The 25,200-nt window shown below is 35.6% G+C and overlaps 1 protein-coding gene across 4 annotated transcripts in view; it reads left to right on the top strand.

Moving 5' to 3' along the window:
• Positions 1–25,200, top strand: part of SNTG1 (syntrophin gamma 1) — a 929,093-nt gene that overhangs the window by 827,542 nt on the left and 76,351 nt on the right. For all 4 annotated transcript variants that reach the window (XM_030938149.1, XM_030938152.1, XM_030938151.1 and 1 more), the window contains one exon: positions 3,854–3,946. In XM_030938149.1, the coding sequence (XP_030794009.1) occupies positions 3,854–3,946 (93 nt within the window). The remainder of the gene's footprint in view (positions 1–3,853; positions 3,947–25,200) is intronic.

Raw genomic sequence — 25,200 nt, 5'->3', positions numbered from 1 at the left:
TGTTCTCCAAATATGACCTCCTAATTTCCAGCCTGTTGGCGTCATTTACTCACAATGCTCTTTCTTTTAGAAAGCCTTCCCTTTGCCTCCAGCCTTCAAAGCCTTATAGAGGTTTTGAAACTTTTTATCAAAGGTCATATCATACAGAAACATGTTCATGATTTCCAGCCCACCATGCCTAATGCTTGCCAATACTCCTCCTACAATTATCCTGTTCAAACAACTCTTCTTCTCACTTTTGAACACGATATAACATACTTGTCTGTTTTTTTTTACAGAAAAGAAAACGCAAACTAAGCAATTTCATTCCTGCTATTCATGAAAAGCAATTACATTTTTACTTAAAATCATCAACACATACAAGAACAAAAATCATAAAACTGATACATTTGATTAGAAATACAATTATAGGAAATAGATTTTAAAATAGCATAGTTTAGTGATAAAATTTATACCATATTTTCTACTTATTTATAGCAGCATCTATAAGATTCTTCCATTTATTTGTCTTTTCTTTAAGAATTGCTCACACTCAGTCTGTTTTGTATTGCAGTGACATGTGCTTGTTATTCCCTGCACTAAATTATAGATTGTTTGGAATTATCTTATTCATGTGCCAACCATGGTCCAGTGCATTTTGCACATCATGAGTAGTCAACAGATATTTATTGAACTTTGTTTCTTAACTGTGAAGTTATACACTAGATCAAACTTTTTAGAGCCCTCAGCCTCTGTCTTCACAAGACCATTGAACGAAACAGCCTCCCAAAGTTGGTTCTGTGGCTGACTTCAAACAGACCAGTGGACAAACTGAAAGGTTATCATGCGCTTGCCACATGCAAATGGATCAATAGACCAAGGACCTAAATACACACATGGACAGTTAATTACGAAAACAAATATGGTGAATAATCTAGCATTGACTATTCTGGAAAGTTTGCTTAAAACAGGATTGTTGGATACATATATTTTGAACATGTTGAACTGAATTCTATTTTCTGACCACAAACCTCTGTAGTCAACACATCAAGTTGTACCAGTATGACATTACAATCAGAGGAAGAGGACAGAAAGAAAACTTCAATTATAGTTTTTTTTAATTGTTCAGCTGACTCTTTTCAATAACTCTTTTATCTTCATGCATCTGAAAAGTCTTAAATAGCTAAAAAAAATAGTTTCCACAATTAGCTCATAGAACCTCAATTCAAAAAAATATATATTATATCAAAAATGGAAACAAAAATATATTAAATATGATTTTATTCCAAGTCAAGGTCCAAGACCATTTAAAGCATTAAAATATAATTTAATGGAATGCAAGTTGACAGTTTTGTTATTCAAATTTATACTTTTAGGTTTTCAAAATTATTATTTCTCTACAACAGTCCACTTTGCTTGGAAACAATACATGGTAATTTTAACATTTTGGTTCCAATTTAGTATTTTATTTTAAGTCTCCTGATATTTATAAATTAGATAGAGATAAAATCTTTGAATCTGGGCTTTGTGTTCTGTAAACTGATATTCACTGAAATACATTGGACTATCTCCTTGCCCATTCACAATGCCAGTGTGAGATACATGTCAGAAGTGAAAGGTAAAATATTTAATGTCTTCTTAGCTTTTAGTTGTTCTACAGATTTTATAACTTTTTTTGTTTACTATATAAGAAATCAGTGGCTGAACACCTTGTAGTGTTACTTTCAAAATTCAAGTATGTGAATATATTTACGTGAAGAACCTTACATGTTTTTCTTCTATATTCTTAATTTGTCACTTCCATTAAAGTTGGTAGGGAATTAAATAAAGAAGGAACATAAGTTCTGTTGTAAAACAAGCAGCAAAAAAAAGTAATGAATTGACTTTCGAAGTGTTTCTCATTTAAACTTCCTTAAAAAGGATAATTTATTTATTGATTTTTCTCTGTATAATTTGTTTTTAAGGAAACAAATTAAACAACAAATTAAAAGTTTCAATATTAAACATGTTAACTATACACATGATATGCTATTAATATTATAAATGATAGAACTTGAGGCTATATATAAATTGAGACTTCAGTGAGTCTCAATTTATAGCACATCTATTTGTTTCAATTTAATGATTATTGAGAAAATCTAATTTAATTTGTGATGCTGAACTTAATAGAAAAATTTTAATATGCTGCACTGAATTTATTTTCACCTGACATTTTCTTGTTTAAATGACAGTCCTTGAAATTAGCAAACCATTATGTCTAAATTAGGAGAAAATTTTATGGCCTTAAACATTCCTTAATGTTGATAATAGTTTTAATAAAGTGCTAATGGGTGGATGTAAGCATGCACAATGCTCATGTATTAAACAAATATAATTACTCCCGAAAATGGACTTTTGAGGCCCATTAAGTATGTTCTTTAGTCTGCTTTTTTTAAAAAACCGTAACTCCAAAAGAATAATTTTGCATCATTATAATTTTTCTATGCTAATAAGGCTTAAACACAAGAATGTAATTTATGGTGAAGGCAACTTGATGTATTTAGTTATGATTACATTCAGAATGTGATTCAATTAGTGCAGTTTTACATATGGTATTGTAAAAACAAATACAATGTAAGGATAGGTGTTACAAATTTGCTTCAGATAAACTTCTCTTCCTTTTTTTCTTGTCTCTCTTTGTTTCTTTCTCTACTTCTCTCTCGTCTTGTACATGAATCACAGATATTTTTCATGATTGAAATATCCTGCCATGATTTAAAATTAAATGCAAATAAAACTGGTTTATAGATGTAACAATACGTCGTGGCATATATAAACCTCAAGTTTTTATTTCATATTTGATTTATATCCTGTTTTCTTTATATTTCAGTATCCATATTTGCTATAAAAAATTAGGCTGGGCACAGGGGCTCACGCCTGTAATCCCAGCACTTTGGGAGGCTGAGGTGGGTGGATCATGAGGTCAGGTGTTTGAGACCAGCCTGGCCAAGATGGTGAAACCCCATCTCTACTAAAAATACAAAAATTTGCCAGGCACAGTGGTGGGTGACTCTAGTCCCAGCTACTCGGAAAGCTGAAGCAAGAGAATTGCTTGAACCCAAGAGGCAGAGATTACAGTGAGCTGACATCGTGCCACTGCACTCTAGCCTGGGTGACAGAGCAAGACTCTGTTTCAAAAAAAAGAAAGAAAGAAGAACAATTATAATATTATCTGACCTCACTGTGAAAGTAATTCAGATAATCAACACAGTGAGTACTTGTTGATTTTTAAAAATTATCTGTAGTTCTAAACAAATAAATTGGAAAGTGGTACATATCTGTAGGAATATCTTGTGCAACACTGAAGAACAGAGAAAGACTCTTAAGATCAAGATCTACTCTTTTGGCTTGGTTACTAAATTTGTATTTGTGTGCATGAGAATGTGGTTTAATAATATCCATAAAATTGATATCCTGAGAATTCAAGACAGTGCTATTTAACAATAGCTATCTTTCTGTTTAATGAAAATGGTTGGCTACAGTAAATAACGACTTAACATAAACTTGCCTACACCTAAAGTTTTTTTATATACCACCTTTATTGTCAATACAGCAAAAACCAACAGTGTAGCACAGTGTAAAGACGAAACTAGAGGGAGCAGGATTGGAAACTTGGCCAGGCATACACCTTAGCAAGTTAAAAATAAAACCCAACACTCTCAGCTTCTGTTTCATTAACATTAAAATGTTGATAATCCTCCCTTCTTTATCCAGTTATTGTTAATATTAAATTAGATATTGTGTGAAGTACTTACTGCAGAAGCTGTCACATAGTTCTTAATATTAATATTGCATCAATAACATGAAAAGTAACAATACTTTCTGTTCTACCTAGTGCAAGACCTATGCATGTGTGCTAGAAAGTCATCTAATGGGACTCACAATTGACTTCAGCACAGGATTTATCTGCTTTGATGCCGCAACAAAGGTAATGTGTTAAGGTCAACTCTGAGACCTTATATGCTGCAAACATTCTAATTCAAGGATGATTTAAATGCCTCGTAACTCCTTTCAGCATTTTAATTGTAATCATATGTCAGATTTAAGATCCTCGTTTTTGTTAATGGAAGATAAATTATGCTTCAGTCTGAAAAAAAGTTTGAATTTTTAATAAAACAAATGTAGTACCACAAAACTATAACTATGTGAAAGTAAATATTTCTTTATAAGTCTATCTATGTATGTATCTATCTATCAATCATTTTCTTTTTTTTTTTTTTTTTTTTTTTTTTTTGAGACGGAGTCTCGCTCTGTCGCCCAGGCTGGAGTGCAGTGGCCGGATCTCAGCTCACTGCAAGCTCCGCCTCCCGGGTTTACGCCAGTCTCCTGCCTCAGCCTCCCGAGTAGCTGGGACTACAGGCGCCCGCCACCGCGCCCAGCTAGTTTTTTGTATTTTTTTTTTTAGTAGAGACGGGGTTTCACCATGTTAGCCAGGATGGTCTCCATCTCCCGACCTCGTGATCCGCCCGTCTCAGCCTCCCAAAGTGCCGGGATTACAGGCTTGAGCCACCGCGCCCGGCCTCATTTTCCTGTTTTTTAAAGATATGACTTTATAATTGAAGGGACATTTTCTTCCCCAAAAAGCAATTTAAAAAAAAAAAAACATATTTCTGTATACTTTACCAGCATCAACTTCTGCAAGACAAAAAGAAGGTAAACATGTTAAAATATATATATATATATATATATATATATATATATATATATATATATATATATATAGCTAACATGTTAAAATTATTGAATGGTGAAAATTTAAAGTTTAGAGTCTAGCCAGGGAGTAGGACTTTTATAAACATTTGATTTAATGAGGATTATGCACTTTGAGGTGCTCTTTTCCCAAAGTATGTATCTCTGGGAGTGATGCACATTGAATGAGAGAGGGTGCCTACTCAGCCAGTCATACCTAAAAAAATCCAATTTTGATTATGATGGAATGACAAATGACAAAGCCAAAGCATTGCACATTATTATCATTATTTTTAATTGGAAGCGATCTTAAAGGTCAACTGACCCCCATTCAACTGGTAATCTCCTTCTGGGCACTACTACAGTTTGTGACTTGGGACTGTTGTCCCCAAAGAAGACTTTCTCTTCCCTCTCATTGAGGATCTCAGTTCCTTAGATCCATTCCACTTCCTCCTTCATCAAAATATGGCTTGGGTATAAATTGATTTGTTCCTTCTCATTAATTTTGAGGATTCATGAGTAATTCTTTACCAGAACACACATATTTTATCTAGAAATTAAGTCTTGTGTGGGATTTTCTAAAGCAAATAACAACAAAATAAAACAGTAGTACAAACGTGTAGGAAAGATGGACTGTAGGAGGCAGTGGGGGTGCTTGATTTGGGAAAGATGAACGTCTAATGGTGGGATCCAGGTAGGATTCCGCCTTGTGTTCATTTACCTTGTGAATCTTCATGACTCAGCAGTTGGCATTGTCCTGCAAAATCTCACGTTACTTAAAGATGGTTAATAGTTATTTTTATTTTAACATGGTAAAATTAAACAGCACACATTCGCTGGTCAGATTTGGCCATCTAATGTATTGCCTTTGCATCATGACAAAAGAATACTTTGTGAATAAGGAATTTTAAATGCCAATGACTCTTGAAAACTCTCAAATGAGACTGCCATAAACTATTCCTATTACTAATTGTTTTTATTAAAATGCTCATCAAATCAAGATAGTCTCCTATTAAATTAATTTGATAAATTAATTGAATTACTAAATAATCAGTTAAATGAGTAATAAGTTAATTTTATAAATAAATTTAGAAGCAAATTACACTAACTAGAAAAGTCAAAGTCTGATTTTAAAAAGAAAATGTTATTGCCAGAATTGTCACCAAACTCTGTTACATGAATCTGCAAGAATCTTATATTAGCGAATGAGAAAAATAAAATTCACATGAGTATATTTCTGAGTATGTGAATCTATTCTGAGTTTATTTTAAGGCTAGCATAATACTAACCTATGTCAGTGTCCTGTTGGCTCTGTATAATATGGGAGAAAATCATGACACCAGTGTCCTATCTGACATTACTGTCTACTTCTGCTGGGTGTTCTGGGAACGAGTGAGTAGTCAGGAGAGTCTAAGTGAATGATTATGATGCCATCCAGGGAAAACAGTTTAATAGGAAATAAGAATTTAATCAGTCCAAGCTTGATACTCAGGAAAATACCAGAGGCCTTCAGGAATAGTAGTCACCGTTCTATTTTCTGATTCTATCATTGGAAGCATTTAACTTCAAGGCAATCTGAGAATTGGGAAAGGCTAAAAGGAATCTACGCATTAATGAAGGAGGTTGTAGTATCCATCACAGATTATGATACTTGGAGAATGAAAGTAGGAACTATTAATTGTTATGTCAGACATAAGGAGGAGGACAAGCAAAAATGGAGATTCCTGGACAAACCACTGAACTGGGCTTACTGCAAGAAACTTGCACCCCTTCATCAAATGAGCCTGAAAGTTATTTTTAAATATGACAAAAAAAAAGATAATTGTTACATACAAATCAAAGCATGCTTTGTCCAATGTTTTATTAAAATAAATAATATCTAATTATTTTCTATTTTTGCTAAGTAATATAAATGTGAAAAATATCTCTAAGACTATATGTCCAACAGTTTTTAAATGTTTGGATTCAGGAGAGTTTACCCTTTAGCTGAATATCCTTTGTCCTTCTGCAATTCTTCTTGTAACTTCCAACCTTGAAGTTACTGCAGAAGCAAACCAAAGCTCTTGTAATAAAGAAGAGATTCCAGGAAAGGGGTGAACTCTATTCTGGGTCATTAAGTGAGCTCCATATAAAGCAGATAGTGTATTGTTAATACATCAATGAAGGAAAGAATTGCTGCATCTCTTATTTCAGGGAATGAGAGTCCGCATGATTTTAGATTACACTGGTATGCTAAATGTGTGGATATAGAGGGATGTCTAAGAATGTCAAGCTAATTCTCATTACTTACCACTTGTGCTTGGAAGTTCCCAGAGTAAAAGATTACCCTTGACTTGCCAGAGCACAAGACATATTAAATAGCATTCTGTTCCCTATGCTTACATTTACATTAGCAGGGTATAAGGAGGTGATACATTCTTCAGTTCCCTTACTGTTGCTGAGTGATTTCCTCCCAAATTCATTACTGTACGGTCAGCTTGTTCTTTGTCATTCTCATCCTTATTAAAATGTAGCCTTTTCACTGTTAGAGAAGGGTATTATTATTATGTCAAAGTATAATGTTAACTGTACTTAAATAATTTACATAGCTAAAAGCATAGCCTTGTTGTCATTATATTCTTTTAAATATGTATATGTGCATTAATTAATTATATCTAGTGATAGAGTTCCTAGTTAAATAGAAACCTCAGCAGTGGCATCTACAAAACACTCATTTAATTTGTGAATAAATCTTCATCGAATGCCTGCTGTCTCTTGAGAGACATGGGAGGGCATACACATCAGTCTTCAAAGACGTTTCCTTAAAGTTGAGACAAGGATGAAACTGCCCAGACAGATATCTGTAAGTGAGGAAGGACATGGAATTTGAGGGAAGAGGGGGATGAGAGATCATGTTTATGGGTATCTAAGAGCCAGATTTTAAAAAAGACCCAATTAAGAAATTGGAAGTGATTCTAAGAACAGGGGAATACATTTAGGGTTTGAGACAAAGGAAAGAAATGATCAGATGTGTGTTTGAGAATAGAAAACTAGTGGAATAATGTTTGACTGAAATTATGACAATCTGGGCAAAACCCAGATTCCAAATGTGTTTTTTCGATTCTTTTTTTATTTTTAATTTTTTAAATTATACATTACGTTCTGGGATACATGTGCAAAACATGCATGTTTGTTACATAGGTATACATGTGCCATGGTGGTTTGCTGTACCCATCAACCTGTCATCTAGGTTTTAACCCCTGCCTGCATTAGATATTTGACCTCATGTTATCCCTCTCCATGCCCCCACCCCCAAACAGGCCCCAGTGTGTGATGTTCCCCTCCGTGTGTCCATGTGTTCTCATTGTTCAACTCCCACTTATGAGCAAGAACATGTGGTGTTTGGTTTTCTGTTCCTGTGTTAGTTTGCTGAGAACGATGGTTTCCAGCTTCATCCATGTCCCTGCAAAGGACATGAACTCATCCCCTTTTTATGGCTGCATAGTACTCCATGGTGCATATGTGCCACATTTTCTTTATCCAGTCTATCATTGATGGGCATTTGGGTTGGTTCCAAGTCTTTGCTATTGTAAATAGTGCCTCAATAAACACACATGTGCGTGTGTCTTCATAGGAGAATTTATAATCCTTTGGGTATGTACTCAATTTATAATCCTTTGGGTATACACTCAATAATGGGATTGCTGGGTCAAATCGTATTTCTGGTTCTATATCCTTGAGGAATCGCCACACTGTCTTTCACAATGGTTGAACTAATTTACACGCCCCACCAACAGTGTAAAAGTGTTCCTAGTTCTCTGCATCCTCAGCAGTATCTGTTGTTTCCTGACGTTTTAATGATTGCCACTCTAACTGGTGTGAGATAGTATCACATTGTGGTTTTGATTTGTATTTCTCTGATGACCAGTGATGATGAGCTTTTTTTCATATGTTTGTTGGCTACATAAATTTCTTCTTTTGAGAAGTGTCTGTTCATATCCTTCATCTACTTTTTGATGGGGTTAATTTTTCTTGTGAGTTTATTTAAGTTCCTTGTAGATTCTGGATATTAGATCTTTGTCAGATGGATATGTTACAAAATTTTCTCCCATTCTGTAGGTTGCCTGTTCACTCTGATGATAGTTTCTTTTGCTGTGCAGAAGCTCTTTAGTTTAATGAGATCCCATTTGTCAATCTTGGCTTTTGTTGTAATGGCTTTTGGTGTTTTAGTCATGAAGTCTTTGCCCATGCCTATGACCTGAATGGAATTGCTTAGGTTTTCTTCTATGGTTTTTATGGTTTTAAGTCATGCATTTAAGTCTTTAATCCATCTTCAGTTAATTTTTGTATGAGGTATGATGAAGGGGTCCAGTTTCAGTTTCATGAATATGGCTAGCCAGTTTTCCCAACACCATTTATTAAATAGGGAATCCTGGCTGGGTGTGGTGGCTAACACCTGTAATTCTGGCACTTTGGGAGGCCAAGGTGGGCAGATCATGAGGTCACAGGTTTAAGACCAACCTGGCCAACATAGTGAAACCTTGTCTCTACTAAAAATACAAAAAAATTTCTGGACGTGGTGGCAGGCACCTGTAATTCCAGCTACTTGGGAGGCTGAGGCGGGAGAATTGCTTGAACCCAGGAGGCAGACGTTGCCATGAGTGGAGATCACACCACTGCACTCCAGCCTGGGTGACTGTGAGATTCCATCTCAAAAACAAACAAACAAACAAACACAAAGGGAATCCTTTCCTATTGCTTGGTTTTGTTAGATTTGTTGAAGATCAAATGGCTGTAGATGTGTGGTTTTATTTCTGATCCTTCTGTTCTGTTCCATTGGTCTATATATCCGTTTTGATACCAGTAACCATGCTGTTTTGATTACTGTAGCCTCGTAGTATAGTTTGAAATCAGGTAGTGTGATGCCTCCAGCTTTGTTCTTTTGGGTTAGGATTGTCTTGGCTATATAGGCTCTTTGTTGGTTTCATATGAAATTTGACCTCTTCAAGGAGAACTGCAAACCACTGCTCATGGAAATAAGAGAGGATGCAAACAAATGAAAAAAAAAATTCCATATTCATGAATAGTAAGAATCAATATTTTGGCCATAAGGTCCAAAATAATTTATAGATTCAGTGCTATTCCCATCAAACTACTATTGACTTTCTTCACAGAATCAGATTCCAGATTTTTGAAATCTGTCCTCCACTGGGCATTTGCCACTCTATCACATTCCTGAGGAAAAAAAAATGCATACATGGATGACAAAGTCAAAGAATAACACTATGAATTGAGGGAGGAAAATTGTCAGAGTGTAACTTGAGAACAAAGAGACACAGTACAACTGAAAGTTAAGGTTCCAGGAGGTGCGTGGGGAGAGGAAAACTGGAGAAATAAATTGGGCCACATGATCAAGGTCCAGCACGTGCTCCACCACAATCTCGTTTACACAGTGGAAAGAACATTCTAGCTGAGGTACAGCTTGCAGCAAGCAGGTGGAGGCAATACTGAATTAATGGGCGTTTATGTTTCCTCTCAATGACTTATTATAGAGTAACTTTCAAACTTTTTTAGAATCATGGAATTTTGTAAAAACCAAAACCAAAAACAGCAACAACAACAAAACTATAAAAGGGAGATATTTGTTATGGGCACCTCCCTTTTATGTTTTTGTTTTTGCTTTACAAAATTCCATGATTCTAAAAAAGTTTGAAAGTTATTCTTTCTATAATAAATATGGACATCCAACAAATAACACCTGAGTGTTAGTAGTAAAAATAAGAATGAAGGCATTGGAATCCCACACCTGAGACATAGCATTTACTCCTCCTGCTGCAGCTCAGGAGTCACAGGGCTCCATGGGATGTAACTGTAGCACAAATAATATTCATATTCATACTATGTAAATATTCATTTTGATTATTAGAACACCATAAATTTGACTCTTAAACATGTGTAAAGGACAGCATTACTCATATCATTGCTGGTCTCTAGAATACTAGGTCCCCCAAATTGTTATAGTCTGCTTGTTTTTATCATTATTTAATGTTTTAATAGTTGAAATTGAGAATGGCTGTGATTTAATACTTATAAAGGCTTCTTTACTTCAATTTATTTAAGAGCTAGTACTGATACTTAGCTTGTTAAAAACACTTTTTGAAAATCAAGATTGGCTGACAGATCTATGAAGATAATAAATATGAAGTAAAAGGACACAGTCTTAAGAATGAGCTCTATCACAGATTATAAGCTACTGTATACTATTATAAAAGGATTTTATGGTTTATTTCCTCTTTATGCCCATTATTAGCCTTAACTGAATGTGCATTAAAAGCATTGTTATGGAAAATGTTTGTTAAAACCCACTCACATGTATAGTGACCTTCATTTAGCAAACTTACATGCTGAGCAGTAAGAGACGGACAATCAAGATGATCTCAGCTGAAATCACTTCATTCTGGTTTTTCATATTTTTTCTATAAAATTAGAGGATTTGATTATTTTCCAAAATAATTTTGATCTACAATTAAATTCACTGTTAACACATTAACGTTTGAAATTCATAAAATACCTTAATCTGTCTAATCCACTTAGTCCTTTAAATCAACACTGATTTCTAGAATGTTTCAAGGTAAAATTTGAATTGAAGTTAATATGGCCCTTTTTATTTTTAAAAATATTTGACATGACTGATAAACTGAAGGAGCTCTGAGCTACTCTTTCTCCCAAAGGTGTATGACCCTCATGTACACACATGTGCACACACACACACACACTTTATTATATACATCTTTAGATTTTTTTATATAAAGCATTTATATGATCACAATATGAATTCCATCACTTAAACTTCTCAACATAGAATGAACCCTTTATTTCTTAAATTTTATATTATTCCATAGACTTTCAATTATTTCACATCAGACAGTTACTAAAAATGTAAAAAAATTTGAAAACATCAAAATGAATTCTTTCTTGAAATGTCTCCTATGTAAGTAGTATGTACTTACTTACTTACTAGTATGTACTTACTTACTTATGTAAGGAGTATGTACTCCTATGTAAGTATCACTCTACACGTTATAATATAGTTCTGACAGTATTCACATACATCTTAGCATTTTAAAATTATATATTTATTTTTTCATTCTAATTGTGTTACAGCTCAGCAATACAGACAGAGCTGTTTGATGTGATTTTTGTGATCTTCAGATAAATTATTTCTTCTTTGCTTTTAGGAGAATGAAGAACATTGTATTTATTGCAAAAAAACTCAGTCATTTAGGGAAACTATCTATCAGGTAATTGCTTTCTAATCTTTAAGTATTTCAAAGATAGCCCTAAAGTAAATATTAAAAAAAAATTAGGCTGGGCACGGTGGCCCTAAAGTAAATATTAAAAAAAAAATTAGGCCGGGCACGGTGGCTCAAGCCTGTAATCCCAGCACTTTGGGAGGCCGAGACGGGTGGATCACGAGGTCAGGAGATCGAGACCATCCTGGCTAACACGGTGAAACCCCGTCTCTACTAAAAAATACAAAAAACTAGCCGGGCGAGGTGGCGGGCGCCTGTAGTCCCAGCTACTCGGGAGGCTGAGGCAGGAGAATGGCGTAAACCCGGGAGGCGGAGCTTGTAGTGAGCTGAGATCCGGCCACTGCACTCCAGGCTGGGCGGCAGAGCCAGACTCCGTCTCAAAAAAAAATAAATAAAAATAAAAAAAAAAAACATTCAAATTTGAATGACATTCAAAAACTTAGCCCAAGTTTCCATGCAATATATTAGTGAGGCTTAATATAAAAAATAAAATTTCCTGCTTTTTTTTTTTTTTGAGAGGGAGTCTCGCTTTGTGGCCCAGGATGGAGGGCAGTGGCGCATTCTCGGGTCACTGCAAGATCCTCTTCCCAGGTTCACACCATTCCCCTGCCTCAGCCTCCTGAGTAGCTGGGACTACAGGCGCCCACCACCACGCCCGGCTATTTTTTTTTTTTTTTTTTTTCATTTTTATTAGAGACAAGGTTTCACCTTGTTAGCCACGTTGGTCTCAATCTCCTGACCTTGTGATCTGCCCGCCTTGGCCTCCCAAAATGCTGGGATTACAGGCGTGAGCCACGGCGCCAGGCTCTTACTCATTTCTTGATATACAGGGACATTATACAGCACTGTGAAAATTAACACATAATTCACTGCTATGTTTATAATTCAAATACAGAAAAAATAAAATCGAGAGAGTCAAAAGGTCTTTGGCTAATATATACTTTTCAGACCCTTAAATTTTATATCTCGTTTTCCTCTTCCTTAAATCTTTTAATTTTTTATTCTTTCTTTCTGTGGCTTCTGATATATTTTATTTTTTCTGGATTAATGTTATTATTATTAAGAATAACTGACTTCAAACTTTTCTCATTATATTTTGATTTACCTTTGCTTAAATTATCATTGTTGATTTCCATAAAAGTTTTGTAACTCAAAGAATTATCCTTCAAACCTGCATGAATTGAATGGGAATGATATAGCTTTGATTTTCCTTACAGTATTATTCTAAAATTAAATGAGATAGCATGTTAAAAATAATAAATTGTAAAACATAAGGTAAATATTCTGAAACATTTGAACATTATTTCCAGCTATCCCATATTTCAACAGATCTTGTTTCAACCACAACATGTCCTTTCATCTGTAACTAGAATTTTATCATGTTTTTTCTTTCTGTTTCAAATTCCTCAAAGCATACCAGGGAGTTGCTTCTGCAAATCACACAGACACCATGAGCCTCATTTTCTTCATCTCTAAAATGGATATGTGAATAACACTTTTCTCACAGGGTTATGGTAAAGTGTAAACAAGAAAATGTGTGTGAAGTGTGTTGCAGAGTGAGTCGCATGATGAATGCTTAGAAAGAGATGGACATTTCTGCCCCTCACACACTGTGGTATAGTCCAACCCAGTGCAGTACATGAGTACCAGCGACCCTTTGCTACTCTGCTACCATCCTCAACATGTGAAAGAGGCACTGTATTTTCTAGAAGTTTTGATCAACCAGTCAGCAGAATTATTGTCTGTTACTTTCCAGTCCTTAGGGTCTGTGCTTTTGGAGGTCTTTGTCCTCTTAGTCCAGTGAAGATTGATGTTGAACAAGTAGTCGTTAGTTTAAATAGTTCTTAGCAAAGGGAGTTCGAGATAACCTGGAAGCTACAAACTAGATTAAGGGACCATTAGCAATAGTTGGAGAAAAAGTACATTTCACTTGAGAATTTGTAGGTCCTGGGTGGCTAAGTAGGCACACGGTGAAGGAAGATTGAAAGGCAAGTGTGAAATCCCTGAGACTTGAGAGAACACTGACAGAAGAGAAGGAAAATTAGGGGGTGGGAAGGGCACACAAAAGCAAAATAGTCAGGTACCAAATCTGAGGAGCTTTGGACTTCATGTTGAAGAGTTGGCACTTACATCAGCAGTGGCCCAAGTTTGCCATGTAGCACATAATGACCATGCATCATTGCCTTATGAAAGTAAACATTGTTTCTAGTGCTTCTGTGGGATTCAGAAGATTGACCTGGGCAGGCTAATTTGTACGGCTGTAATTTGGATGGTTCACTCAAGCATCCTCTGATTGTTCCTTATTCTTCTGTAAGAAAGAGGAGGTTAGCCCAGGCATGTCCTTTTCTTGTAAATGGCAAAGGCAGAAGAGAGAAAGCCTTAATGTGCAATTCTATTTTAGTCTCTGTATTGAGAAAAACTACAAAATCCTACTGTCAGTCAAACCATGTCGTGTGGTTGAGGCCACTATCAAACGGGAGGGTAGATCAGCCCAGTCCATGGAATTTGCATCAATCAAGTTAATAATTAAATTTTAGAAGTCATATTAGTAAATGTGAAGAATAATGTTGCCTCAAATTAAAACTATATAGATACTTATTTATTAATTTGGCAGTTATTTGATAAAGTGCTTAATCTCTGTCAGTGGGCCAGCCTACAGACAACCTTGAGGAGAATGGAGATAGTGGTTGTTTCTTAGATTGCAGAATATATTTACCTAGATGTAGCTCTCTCAGGATACTCATTTGTTTTTCTCTTTAGAATGCTTACTATCCATTGAACTGGCAACCGTGTGTTCATATGTTAAAAAGAAATAACTAGAAGAGTTGATTCCTACAGAGAATTAATAATACAAATTATTAGTGTGACTGAATTTTATCATGTTTGCAGAAAAAAGCAGCAATAACAAGTAAAACAGAAAACAAAGCCCTTTGCCATGATTTGAGTGAATGTGTTCCCTCAAAATTCATACATTAGAATCTAATACCTCATGTGACAGCATTAGGAGGAAAGCCATTTTTGGGGCTGATTAAGTCATGAGGTTCTGTCCTCATGAATGGAATTAGAGCCCTTATAAAAGAAGTTGAAGTGGTGCCCTAGTCCCTTTTGCCCTTCCTCCTGCTGCCACGGGAGAAGGCAGCAACAGGCACTATTTTCGAAGCAGAGAATGACTTTTCACCACAAACCAAATCCGCCAGCACCTTGATCTTGGAATTCCAGTCTTCAGAACTGTAAGAAATACATTTCTATTATTTCTACATTATTCAGTCCTGGGTATTTTGTTATAGCAGGAGGAACAACCTAACATGCTCTTAGAATCCAAGAAAGCTGTCCCAACAAAACAAAGATTTTTGCCTATTTTCATCACACAGATGGCATGTCAACTTTCTGAAAATAAAATCTGTAGGTTAAGAATAACAAATAGCATACCGTGACCAGTAGTATGTGGAAATGTGCTGGTGCTTCCTTTACCACATGAATTTGGGGCATTTTTTTGAAAAATTTTGCATGGCTATGATTAAAATAAATATTGTGATGCATCAACTTACCAGATTGATAGCATTAAGTTATTATAATATCTGTAAGATTTGAGTTTTAGAAACATTTTAATAGAAAAAGATTAATCTTTCTCCTTAATAGATTTTAAATAAATTCTGAAAGTGAAAACCTGCATACTCCTCCGAATGGTTTAATATATTTGATGAAATATATATTTTGATATGTGGATTTAATTTGAAGGGAATAAATTTAGATGAAATACGTTTGAGGGAGAAGTTCTGAGCTTGATTAGACAATTTTGTTCAATCTTTAATTTAGCTAACTGGCCTAATGATAATGCGTTCCTCTTCTATTATGTCCAGCTCAAACATACATGATCCCTAAGATTCCATAATAACGGCATTTCAAAAGTGTGTTCAACACTGAGCTTGCTGTCCATTTTAGTCTCACACTTTTGTATTCCCATCTCATCTATCTAAATAAATCCAAATTTAGTTGTATCCTCTTACCTTATCCTTACCCTTGTCATTTAGCCTTTTAATAACTTTCTCTAAACAAATCTAGAAAACGCTCCCTCTTTTCCATTTTCAATATTACTAACTTGGTTAACCTTTTGTCATTTGGATTACCACAATATGTTCCAAATAGGACTTGTCAATTTATTTATTGAACACATTCTTATTATGCATCAATCATGCCACATGACTATTGCTAGATACTAGGAGTTTAAAAACAGATGCAGTCCCTCCCCTCAAGAAGTCTACAGTCTAATGAAAAAGACAGATCTAGAATAGGGTAGGTACTTTCATGCAGTATGGAGAGAAGTCTAAACATTATGAGGGCCTTCTTACAGACTCAAGAGGGATAATGCTAAACGGAAATAGGACTTGGTGGGACAGTTTGATCAACTGCTTAACCAGAAGGTTCATCAAGACAATTTGCAAAGGGTAAAAAGTATGTTTGAGGTTATCACTGGACACTCATGAGTCAAATATCAAATACCAGGTGATTTGTGTTGTGAGAAGAGTATAAATAGATACTACCTTCAAAGCATTATTGTTGTAACTTTTAACATGTTCTATATAATAAGTTGTAAACTACATAAATTGTTCTTTCAAGTGTTTTTGCTTTTTACCTATGTGGTAAAAAGCTACTTTTATTGCACGTAAAATAGTTAACATAGTGTTTAGTTTTACCTTCATATGTGAAAGTTGCTTCAGTTTCTTTAAAGATAAATTTTTCTCTAGGGCATGAATAATTGGACCTGAATACAGTGAGTTGGTAAGGAAATGAATAAAGAATGTGATGGGGATTTTTAACCTTTATTGTTCAACATGTAAGCCTTTCATTAGCATTAATACAACTTTACTTTCCATTTGTACATTATTAATGAATTACAGTTTTGAATGGTCTGCATCTAAGGAACACTTGATGTCCTTTGAAAGTGAAGTTATTCATTAACCTGAGTCCCTTAGTTGCAGCCAGCTTTGTAGCCCTGTTTTCTGATGGAACTAGCAGCCACCTTTGTATCTGTATTATGAGTGTCAAAAATAAAAAGTTAGGGCAAGCTTTGTTTCCTCTTCCCTTCCCACCGACATTCTCTAGGTTACTGGCATTTTCAAACTTTGAGCCAATTTTAACAATGGGTCTTACTCAAATGAATAGCTTATGGGAAACTTTTCACATATGGGGGGTACAAATGCTTAAAATAGCAGTATTATTATAAGAAGAAGTGATGACTCAGAGCGTGCTATGAATAAATTGTTTTCCTGGGTTTAGTGTCTTGTTCTAAATGGAACTCTGAGTCTCTCCTCTATTTTAAGAAAGAAGTCAGGCATTAGCAATAAGAGTTTATTTCTAATCATGTTCAATAAATGAGTCTGATGTTTGGTTAGGGAAATCATTAAAAAGGTAGGTCAGAATAAAAGAAGAAATATAAACTGTGGAAAATGACAGACTTAGGTTTGATTTCTACTTCTTAGCTGTGAAGTATGATGAACGTGTATGGTGCTTCCTTTATTATATCATCTGGGAAATTGCAGTAACTAGGTATTGCATAGCTTTTGCAATGATCAGAGATAATTGTAGGAAAGGGCCCAGCATAGTGAATGCCCATTTTAATAAATAACAAAGATGATGTTTCACTGAAATAGCAGCAGACTCTCAGAATGCTTCACATACACTAAATGAAGTATTTTCAAAATCTGTGCTTGTGTTCAGCCATCAAATGATTCAGTGTCAGGAACAAATGATGGATTACTTATTCTATGCCTCATTCTCTTCACATGAAAAATTCTGCTTGATAAAATTTCAACATTTCATCTTCAATTGCACATGGATTAATCATTATTTATGATCATATTTTATGTGTGTATATATATATACACACATATATACACATATATATATATATATATATATATATATATTTTTTTTTTTTTTTTTTTTTTTTTTCTTTGAGGTGGAGTCGTGTTCTCTCACCCAGGCTGGAGTGCAGTGGTGTGATCTCAGCTCACTGCAACCTCCACCTCCTGGGTTCAAGCAATTTTCCTGCCTCAACCTCCCGAGTAGCTGGGACTACAGGCACCTGCCACCACACCCAGCTAATTTTTGTATTTTTAGTAGAGACAGAGTTTTTGCCATGTTGGCCAGGCTGGTTTTGAACTCCTGGCCTCAAGTGATCCTCCCACCTCAGCCTCCCATTGTGCTGGGATTACAGGCATGAGCCACTGCACCTGGCCCACATTGTATAATTGAATGTGATTGCATTGAATCCAAGGTTCTGTAATGCTTACCTGTTTCCATGCATTCCTTCAAATAAAATTTATGTTATAGATAGTAGCTCATAGGCAAATGATTCTTCTGCAGAATGTATTTTTCTTTTGTATTATTTAATTAATTCTTTAATCAGCCCTTTGATTGAAACAGTTTTACCACATACATTGTTTTTGCCATTGGCGGTCTTCAATGATTCTGTGATAGTGAATTCCAGTAGTAAAAATGCCGGGATTTGTTGTGTTGTTCTTTCTTCATCTTTACTTCCAGGTTTTGTGTATGGGAAATATTTAATTTTATTTTAAAATTCAATAAAAAAAATATGTTTATCATTTCATATAGATGTCCAAGTAATATTTTGAATTAAACACTGTTTTTGACTGTCAAAAACAAACAAGTTTTAATAAGTCAATAGGTATCTTAGATCCATTAGCACTATATGTAAATGTATTACATATTCTGTTCTATAGTGCATATTTTATCACTTCTCAACTTGTGTTTCATGGGAAAAAGAAAGTACCTGCATAAACAATGTTAAATTATTTTCTTTTATGAAAATATCCTCAGACTATCATGCTAATGAAGCTTACCTAACGTACTTGACCACATTTGTCTTCCTTGTTCTGGAGGAGTATGAAGGAGCTTCACAGGTCCATGGAAAGACATGGGAAAGTAAAATTCTGGTCTGTAATTACTTAATATAAAGATTTTAGGTCAAATTCCAGGCTTTAAAAATATTGAAAAATGTCCTCATACATTGCTATTATTTTTGTTCATTTGTTTATTTCTTTTGTTCTTTCCTTTCAACTTGATCTCTACCAAGTTCAGCAAATTAAGACTATTACTAATGGCAGGAATTATTCAATCCAAACTCAAGGTCCTTTGATCAAAGTTCTCTAGATAAGACATTGGACTTGTACAGTCCAGAAAATAATACTGGCTATTTTCACCATGCCTTCTCTGAAGTTGGGCATTTCATAGACTTTTATAAGTTCACATTTTAGTATATGTTTCCCCCACTTCTCAATTACAGGCCTCCAATAACATGACAACCACATAACCAGAGGTAAAGGAAGTGATTTTTCTTCATTAAAGTTGATTCTGTTTTAATATATTCATTTTACAAAAGTTAGAATTATTGCATGTCCCCTGCATGCCAGTGACTCCATTAGGACCCAGGGCTACAACAGTGGGTCAGTTAGACTGACTGGAAGCTTTCATTAGAAGGAGAGGCACACAGCAGGAGGGGTACATGGCAATGAGGTCTGTTGGGGGAGAGGGGGGAAAGGAGAAAGGTATTGACAGAAAGAGGTTTCAGAAGGTCTTTTAGTAGTTTTGCAGGAAAAGACTCCCTAAGGCAGTGATATTTGTAGTGAGACCACAGCAAGAATGGAATAGCTATGGAATGAGTAGGAGTAAAAAGGTTTCAAGGAGAGGGAACAGGAAGTGTTAAGTCAGAGACATGAAAGGGCTTTGCTATTTGCTTTTTTCCAGAAACATAAGGAGGGCGGGGTGAGTAAGAGGGAGAGAGAGAGAATAAAAAAGATAATTCTGATTGTAGCATAGAAAATAAATTCATGTTTACTTTATCCAAAGGTTTTATTCCATGGTATTATTTGTATTTAACATTTGCTTTGTATTTTAAGCAATCTTAGTTTCATTTTTTTATATTTGATATCAGAAACAGGATGGGTCACTGGCTGTGGAAGATATCACAGATATAATGTAGGTAATCACAAACAAACCAACAGAGGTGCCAAATGATTTTAAGTAAGGAATCTCTGTTTGGGAAAGGGGTGGGTGTCAGAGACATATTTAAATATTTTCCTCTTATCTGAGTTCCTATAGTTTTAGTTGAATATGTGGTGTCCTTGGGCTAATAATAAGTAAGGTGGCCACACAATTTGCTGCCCAAGTTGTGATAATAAATAATTATTTATTAGCTAACAAATTAGTTTCCTGGTATTTGTTCACTTGTAAGATTATTTTGTCAAGCATTATTTTTAAAATATAAACATATACTAGGTACATTAAAGAGAAATTGAGAGATATTTCTTTCTATTGATTATCTAAGCATTAATAAGTAGATTAATCATTTTTGGTAATCATTTTTAGGAGACGATCACAGTTTGTTGAGATGCAATTATGAATGGTATGTTCACCAAAATCAATTCAAGTGCACTGTAGGTACATATGTTTCTTAATTTAGAAGAATTTGATCTTACTACAACTCTGTGCTCTATTAATTGTATATATTCATATTATCAGTGTTTAGTAAATAACATAAACAATGCTAAGGTTTGGATGAATTTATGGTAGCATTCAAAATAATAGAGAGAGTTTAATTTGACAGAAAGAAATTTCTAAAACTTTTATTCTACAAATGGGATAAAAAAAGTTATTAGAGTTAACACATTTTTTAATTTGAAGCATAAATAGAAAGATGATATCATTTAATTATCTGTGAATTTATTCTATTAATGATGACAAATATCATCTGGCTCACTTTCATAAGAAAATTTGATATTCAAAGTGAGTATATTTCATTTACATGGAGAATCATTTGCTCAAAATAAAAAGTTATGCAAAAAGAATGACTTGTAAATAGACCTTCTCCATCTAAATATATTAGATTAACTTATTTGGGCAATGTTTTGCTTTTTAAAGTAACTACTAAATCCTGTATTTCAAACATATGCTAATTTTTTCCATTTGGCTTTTATGCAATCAGTGATACTGTTATTCCCATGGTGAGTGGGTGAACATTAAACAACATTTTGTGCAATTGCATACTTGTTATCAACTTTATGATATATTAGAATTCACTAGTTAATTTTTCATTTAATACTCCCCTTAATTTTTTAACTTAACTAAAATTGAGTCTAATGCAGATTTTTAAAATATCAAACTGTAAAATAAATATATATACTTCTGTATTATAATCCAAAATAATATTAAAAAATCTTAATAATACCATAAACAGCAAAACTTCTTTTACAAGCATTCAGGTTACTGCCTACAAACCCTACAGAATAGTCATTTATCCTCTTTCCTGTCCATATTTTATGTATGTGACACCTCTAATTTCCTCTGTTTTTCACTACCCCGTTAAAAGATTGCCTGATGCCAGAGAACAGGTTGCAGCAAGCAGGCTGTTATACCAACTGGCTCGTGAGCAGAGGTGTTGAATACTTCCCCTGCAATAGACCTGAAGAAATAAGGTGCCTTTAGCACCTCATATCCAGATGCACTTCATTTTATCAGCAAGTACCATGTCTATTGAAATTTGCTAACCAGGAGAATATTCTGGTTTGATACAAATTTTGACTACCAAAAACAAAGCCTTGTGCCTGATGCTGCTGAATTACAGAAGTGCATCTTCTCTACCCATGCTTCCTGAAGAGACTGTAGGATTGGCAGGGCTCTTTAGTATTCCATACTGGAAAAAGAAATGAGCTTCTACTACTCTGTCTTCCCTCTCAGGGTATAACACAACAATACACATCTTCACATTTCATCCTTCTTCAATGCCTAGTTGTGTACAGGTATGTGACATGTGGTATGTGTGTGTACAAATATAATTTCCATTTGTAGAGCTAACTTTCTAAACTCACATTAACATGTTATTAACCAGGAACTCCTCACTGTATTGAAACAGTGGACTGAAAGAGCTCTTAATAAAGTCATTCATAATCTGCTCATCAATATCACTAATTTCTAAAAATTGATAAATAAAAACATTTTATTACTGTTTATTACACAAGGTGCTATGGAGCAGTTGGTAAGGACACATATTTCAGCCAGTAATGTGTTTTTGAAAAAGCCTCCTTAAGGGGTTGTGATTTTTGTGGGGCTGAAACATAAAATGAGACATGAACTGGCCGAAGTTGGGGGAGCACTCAAGTGAGGCCCCTCAGGCAGAATGGGCAACAGGCAAGGTGGAAGGAATGAGCAAAAGCATCACGATTTATGAATAATGAAGAGTGGCTTGGCTGGAGCGAAGTGTAGTTGAAAGTCAGTGGAAAAAAATGAGATTAGAAATTTGATCAAGGGCTAAATCCTGAAGGATTTTCTGTGTCTTAACAAGGGTTTAAATCTGATCATGATACTACCATTGAAAGGTGTTATGTAGCAGAAATATGATTTAAGTTTAAAAAAGCGAAGGGAGTGGGCTTGTAAGAATGTGGAATGTCAAGAGTAGAAAACATAAACTAATTTTGAAGTTACTGTGAATACTCAAGCGAGAAATTGTATTTAAACTCTATTAGTGGTGAATAATGATAATGATGACATAGAGATTCATGAGGTGTGTGGGAATTCGAATGAACAAAATTAGAGGCAGGAGGTCTGATGGTAAACTTGACTTTTATTTTCAAATGTAATGCTTAGAAGATGGAGTAAAAGTGCTGACCATCCCTAAAATGAATTAAAGAAGAGAGTGGTTGAAGGGAAGATGAAAATTCACTTCAAATATATCAATTTTAATGTCTATACAAGCTGTCTTAGATTGGGTTCCTTTAAGAGTTTTCTTTGAGAGAGCTTTCAACAGACAATATTTCTCGATGCTGGGAGTCCAGTAGCCCTCCCAACAGATGTGAGCAGAGAACCACAATATCCACTGCAGTGCACATCTTCCATTGTGCAGCCCCACTGGCTTCTTATGCTAAAGTGGGCCCATCCAGGTGCATTTTGGATTCTCACTGGTCCTGGATTCTCACTGGTCCTTCTGTAGAAAACAAGAGAAGTGTTAGTGAGATGATAAACAGCCCTTGCTGCTATGGCTGCTGTCAAGGTCATAACTGGCAAGCGTCATCCCCTCTTCCACTCCTCATTCTTGATTGGCCCTGTCATTACCATAACATCTGCTGCTCTGGGAAGTTTGCCTGCTGGACTAACCCACACTGTCATCCCAAGAGCTGATCCTGTGGCTATGGACGCTGATTTATTTCCATTTACCGTTAAAACTGGTAATGGCAGCATAAACATTTAGCAGAGTTATTGCATGCCAAATAAGTTCTTCTTCACCTTCCTCATACTTCCTGATTGTGTTGAGGGACAATTATCCCTGCGAAGGTGACTCCTTAAACTGTTTACTGATCTCTTGGTACAAAGTGTTTAGAATCACCAGGATGCACCGTGGCTTATGACCTCTACCTGCACAGTACAGAGTTGTCAGCACAAGATGCTCACATTCCCCTTTTGAGCAGCTGGGAATGGTGATAACTGCAACCTGTCCTAAATCTACCTCTTCATTCTCTGATCCATGTTATCTACTTACCAGGGACACTGAGCTGTGTATTGGTCAGTGATTCCAGGTCTATTCCACCACACCCTGGGGGTGGTGTCCCCTTCTCATAATATATCTCCTAGATGAAGCACTAGTTATATATGAAGAGGCCATTGTACTGTCCTCTCCTGCCCAAACCCTGAGGGTGATGCAGTGCTGAGGGCACCACTAGGTGCCATGATAATGTTCCTGCTACAGCACCTCTTCTGTTGTACAATGGGTCTGTAGCTATGAGGAGTTACAAAGACTCCTGCAAAAACTCTGCAAGTCCTAAAATGTTGAGGCCTAGTGAACAGGAAAGGCAAACTCATACCAGAGTGTGCGTCTGTTCATATCTAAATAAATTAATGCCTCTTTTGGGAGAAAAGAGCCCAATATTATCAATCTGCCACCAAATGGTTGATTGTTTTAGCCACATTGGTGGCACTCTGAGCTCTCATTTTTGGCTTCTATTGATGACAGATTGAACATTCAGCTGTGGTAGAAATGGGATCCTCCTGTGTGCGTGAGGAGTCAGGTTGGGCTTATGTGTAGCCCCTATTTGTTCATACATTCTTTATGCCAATGACAGAGCAGGGCTGCTGTAAAATCACTGACGTATTAGGAGTGCTCATTGTTTGGGGCTTTTTCCTCAGACCCCTTTGTCCCTAATGTTCTGATATTTTAGTACTCCTAGATCCCTGACTGGGTCAAAATTTCACCTCTGTCCATGAGTCACCCATATTCTTATCTCAGTCTACTTGTATTTGCAGAAAATGGATACCCAGATGCACTGTCCAGAGTTCTGTGCAGTGGGGAGCATTTTTTCTGCACTTATGTTTTAGGAACAGCTAACAGAGGGGCTGTTGAAGAGGAAACCTCAATATTTAGCTTGCATGCTCAGCCTGTCTGTTTGTGAACAAATCTTAGCCTTTTGTTCTATCTTAGGTCATCATAGGGATTATCCCTTCGGTGGCATATTTGCTAGTTGTTGAGTGGTGCATGTCCTAGACTGGTGATGAGATGGAGACCTGGACTGCCAGCTTGGTAACTTGCTGGTGCCCTGTGGTTTGGCTCATCCCTGATTCTGGGTGAATACATTACATGCTACAACTTTTTACATTGCCCTGCTATACCTTATAACTTATTAGGCAGACAGAGTTCAAATATAATGTGTAGCCCTGGATACATGTAAGTATCTCTCTCTACAAGGGCCTCTGACTGTGAAATGGTACACAGATTTGCTGGAGATGGAATCACTTTTCTCCAGAGTCCAAAGAGGTCTATATTATGATTCTCCTATGAGGGCTTCACATAAATTCCACACAGGGTCTTTCTTCAGAATAGACACTTCTAATGTCATAGAGTTTGGCAGATTAAGTTAAGCCCCTGTCTACCTCCCCTCCAGTGATGGGCATCTCTTTTGTCAGCCAGCTAGCAAGTAATCCATGTCCAATATTTCACTGTTGCCTCTGTATTAAGAACTACACCTAGCATGAACTATGTTAGATTGAATTTCATAGAGTAGTATTCAGGGCAGAGAAATAGGTTTTTGAGTTGGTACGGTTGGGACACACTTGTATGTAAAGAGGAAGGCAGGATAGGGAAGAAGGATAAGCTGCCCCACAGGTAATTGTACCTAAGGAATTCTGAATTATACCT

The sequence above is a fragment of the Rhinopithecus roxellana genome, chromosome 9 (genome assembly GCF_007565055.1).
Source record: "Rhinopithecus roxellana isolate Shanxi Qingling chromosome 9, ASM756505v1, whole genome shotgun sequence".
Classification (NCBI taxonomy): Eukaryota; Metazoa; Chordata; class Mammalia; order Primates; family Cercopithecidae; genus Rhinopithecus; species Rhinopithecus roxellana.
This window is presented reverse-complemented; position numbering and strand designations above follow the sequence as displayed.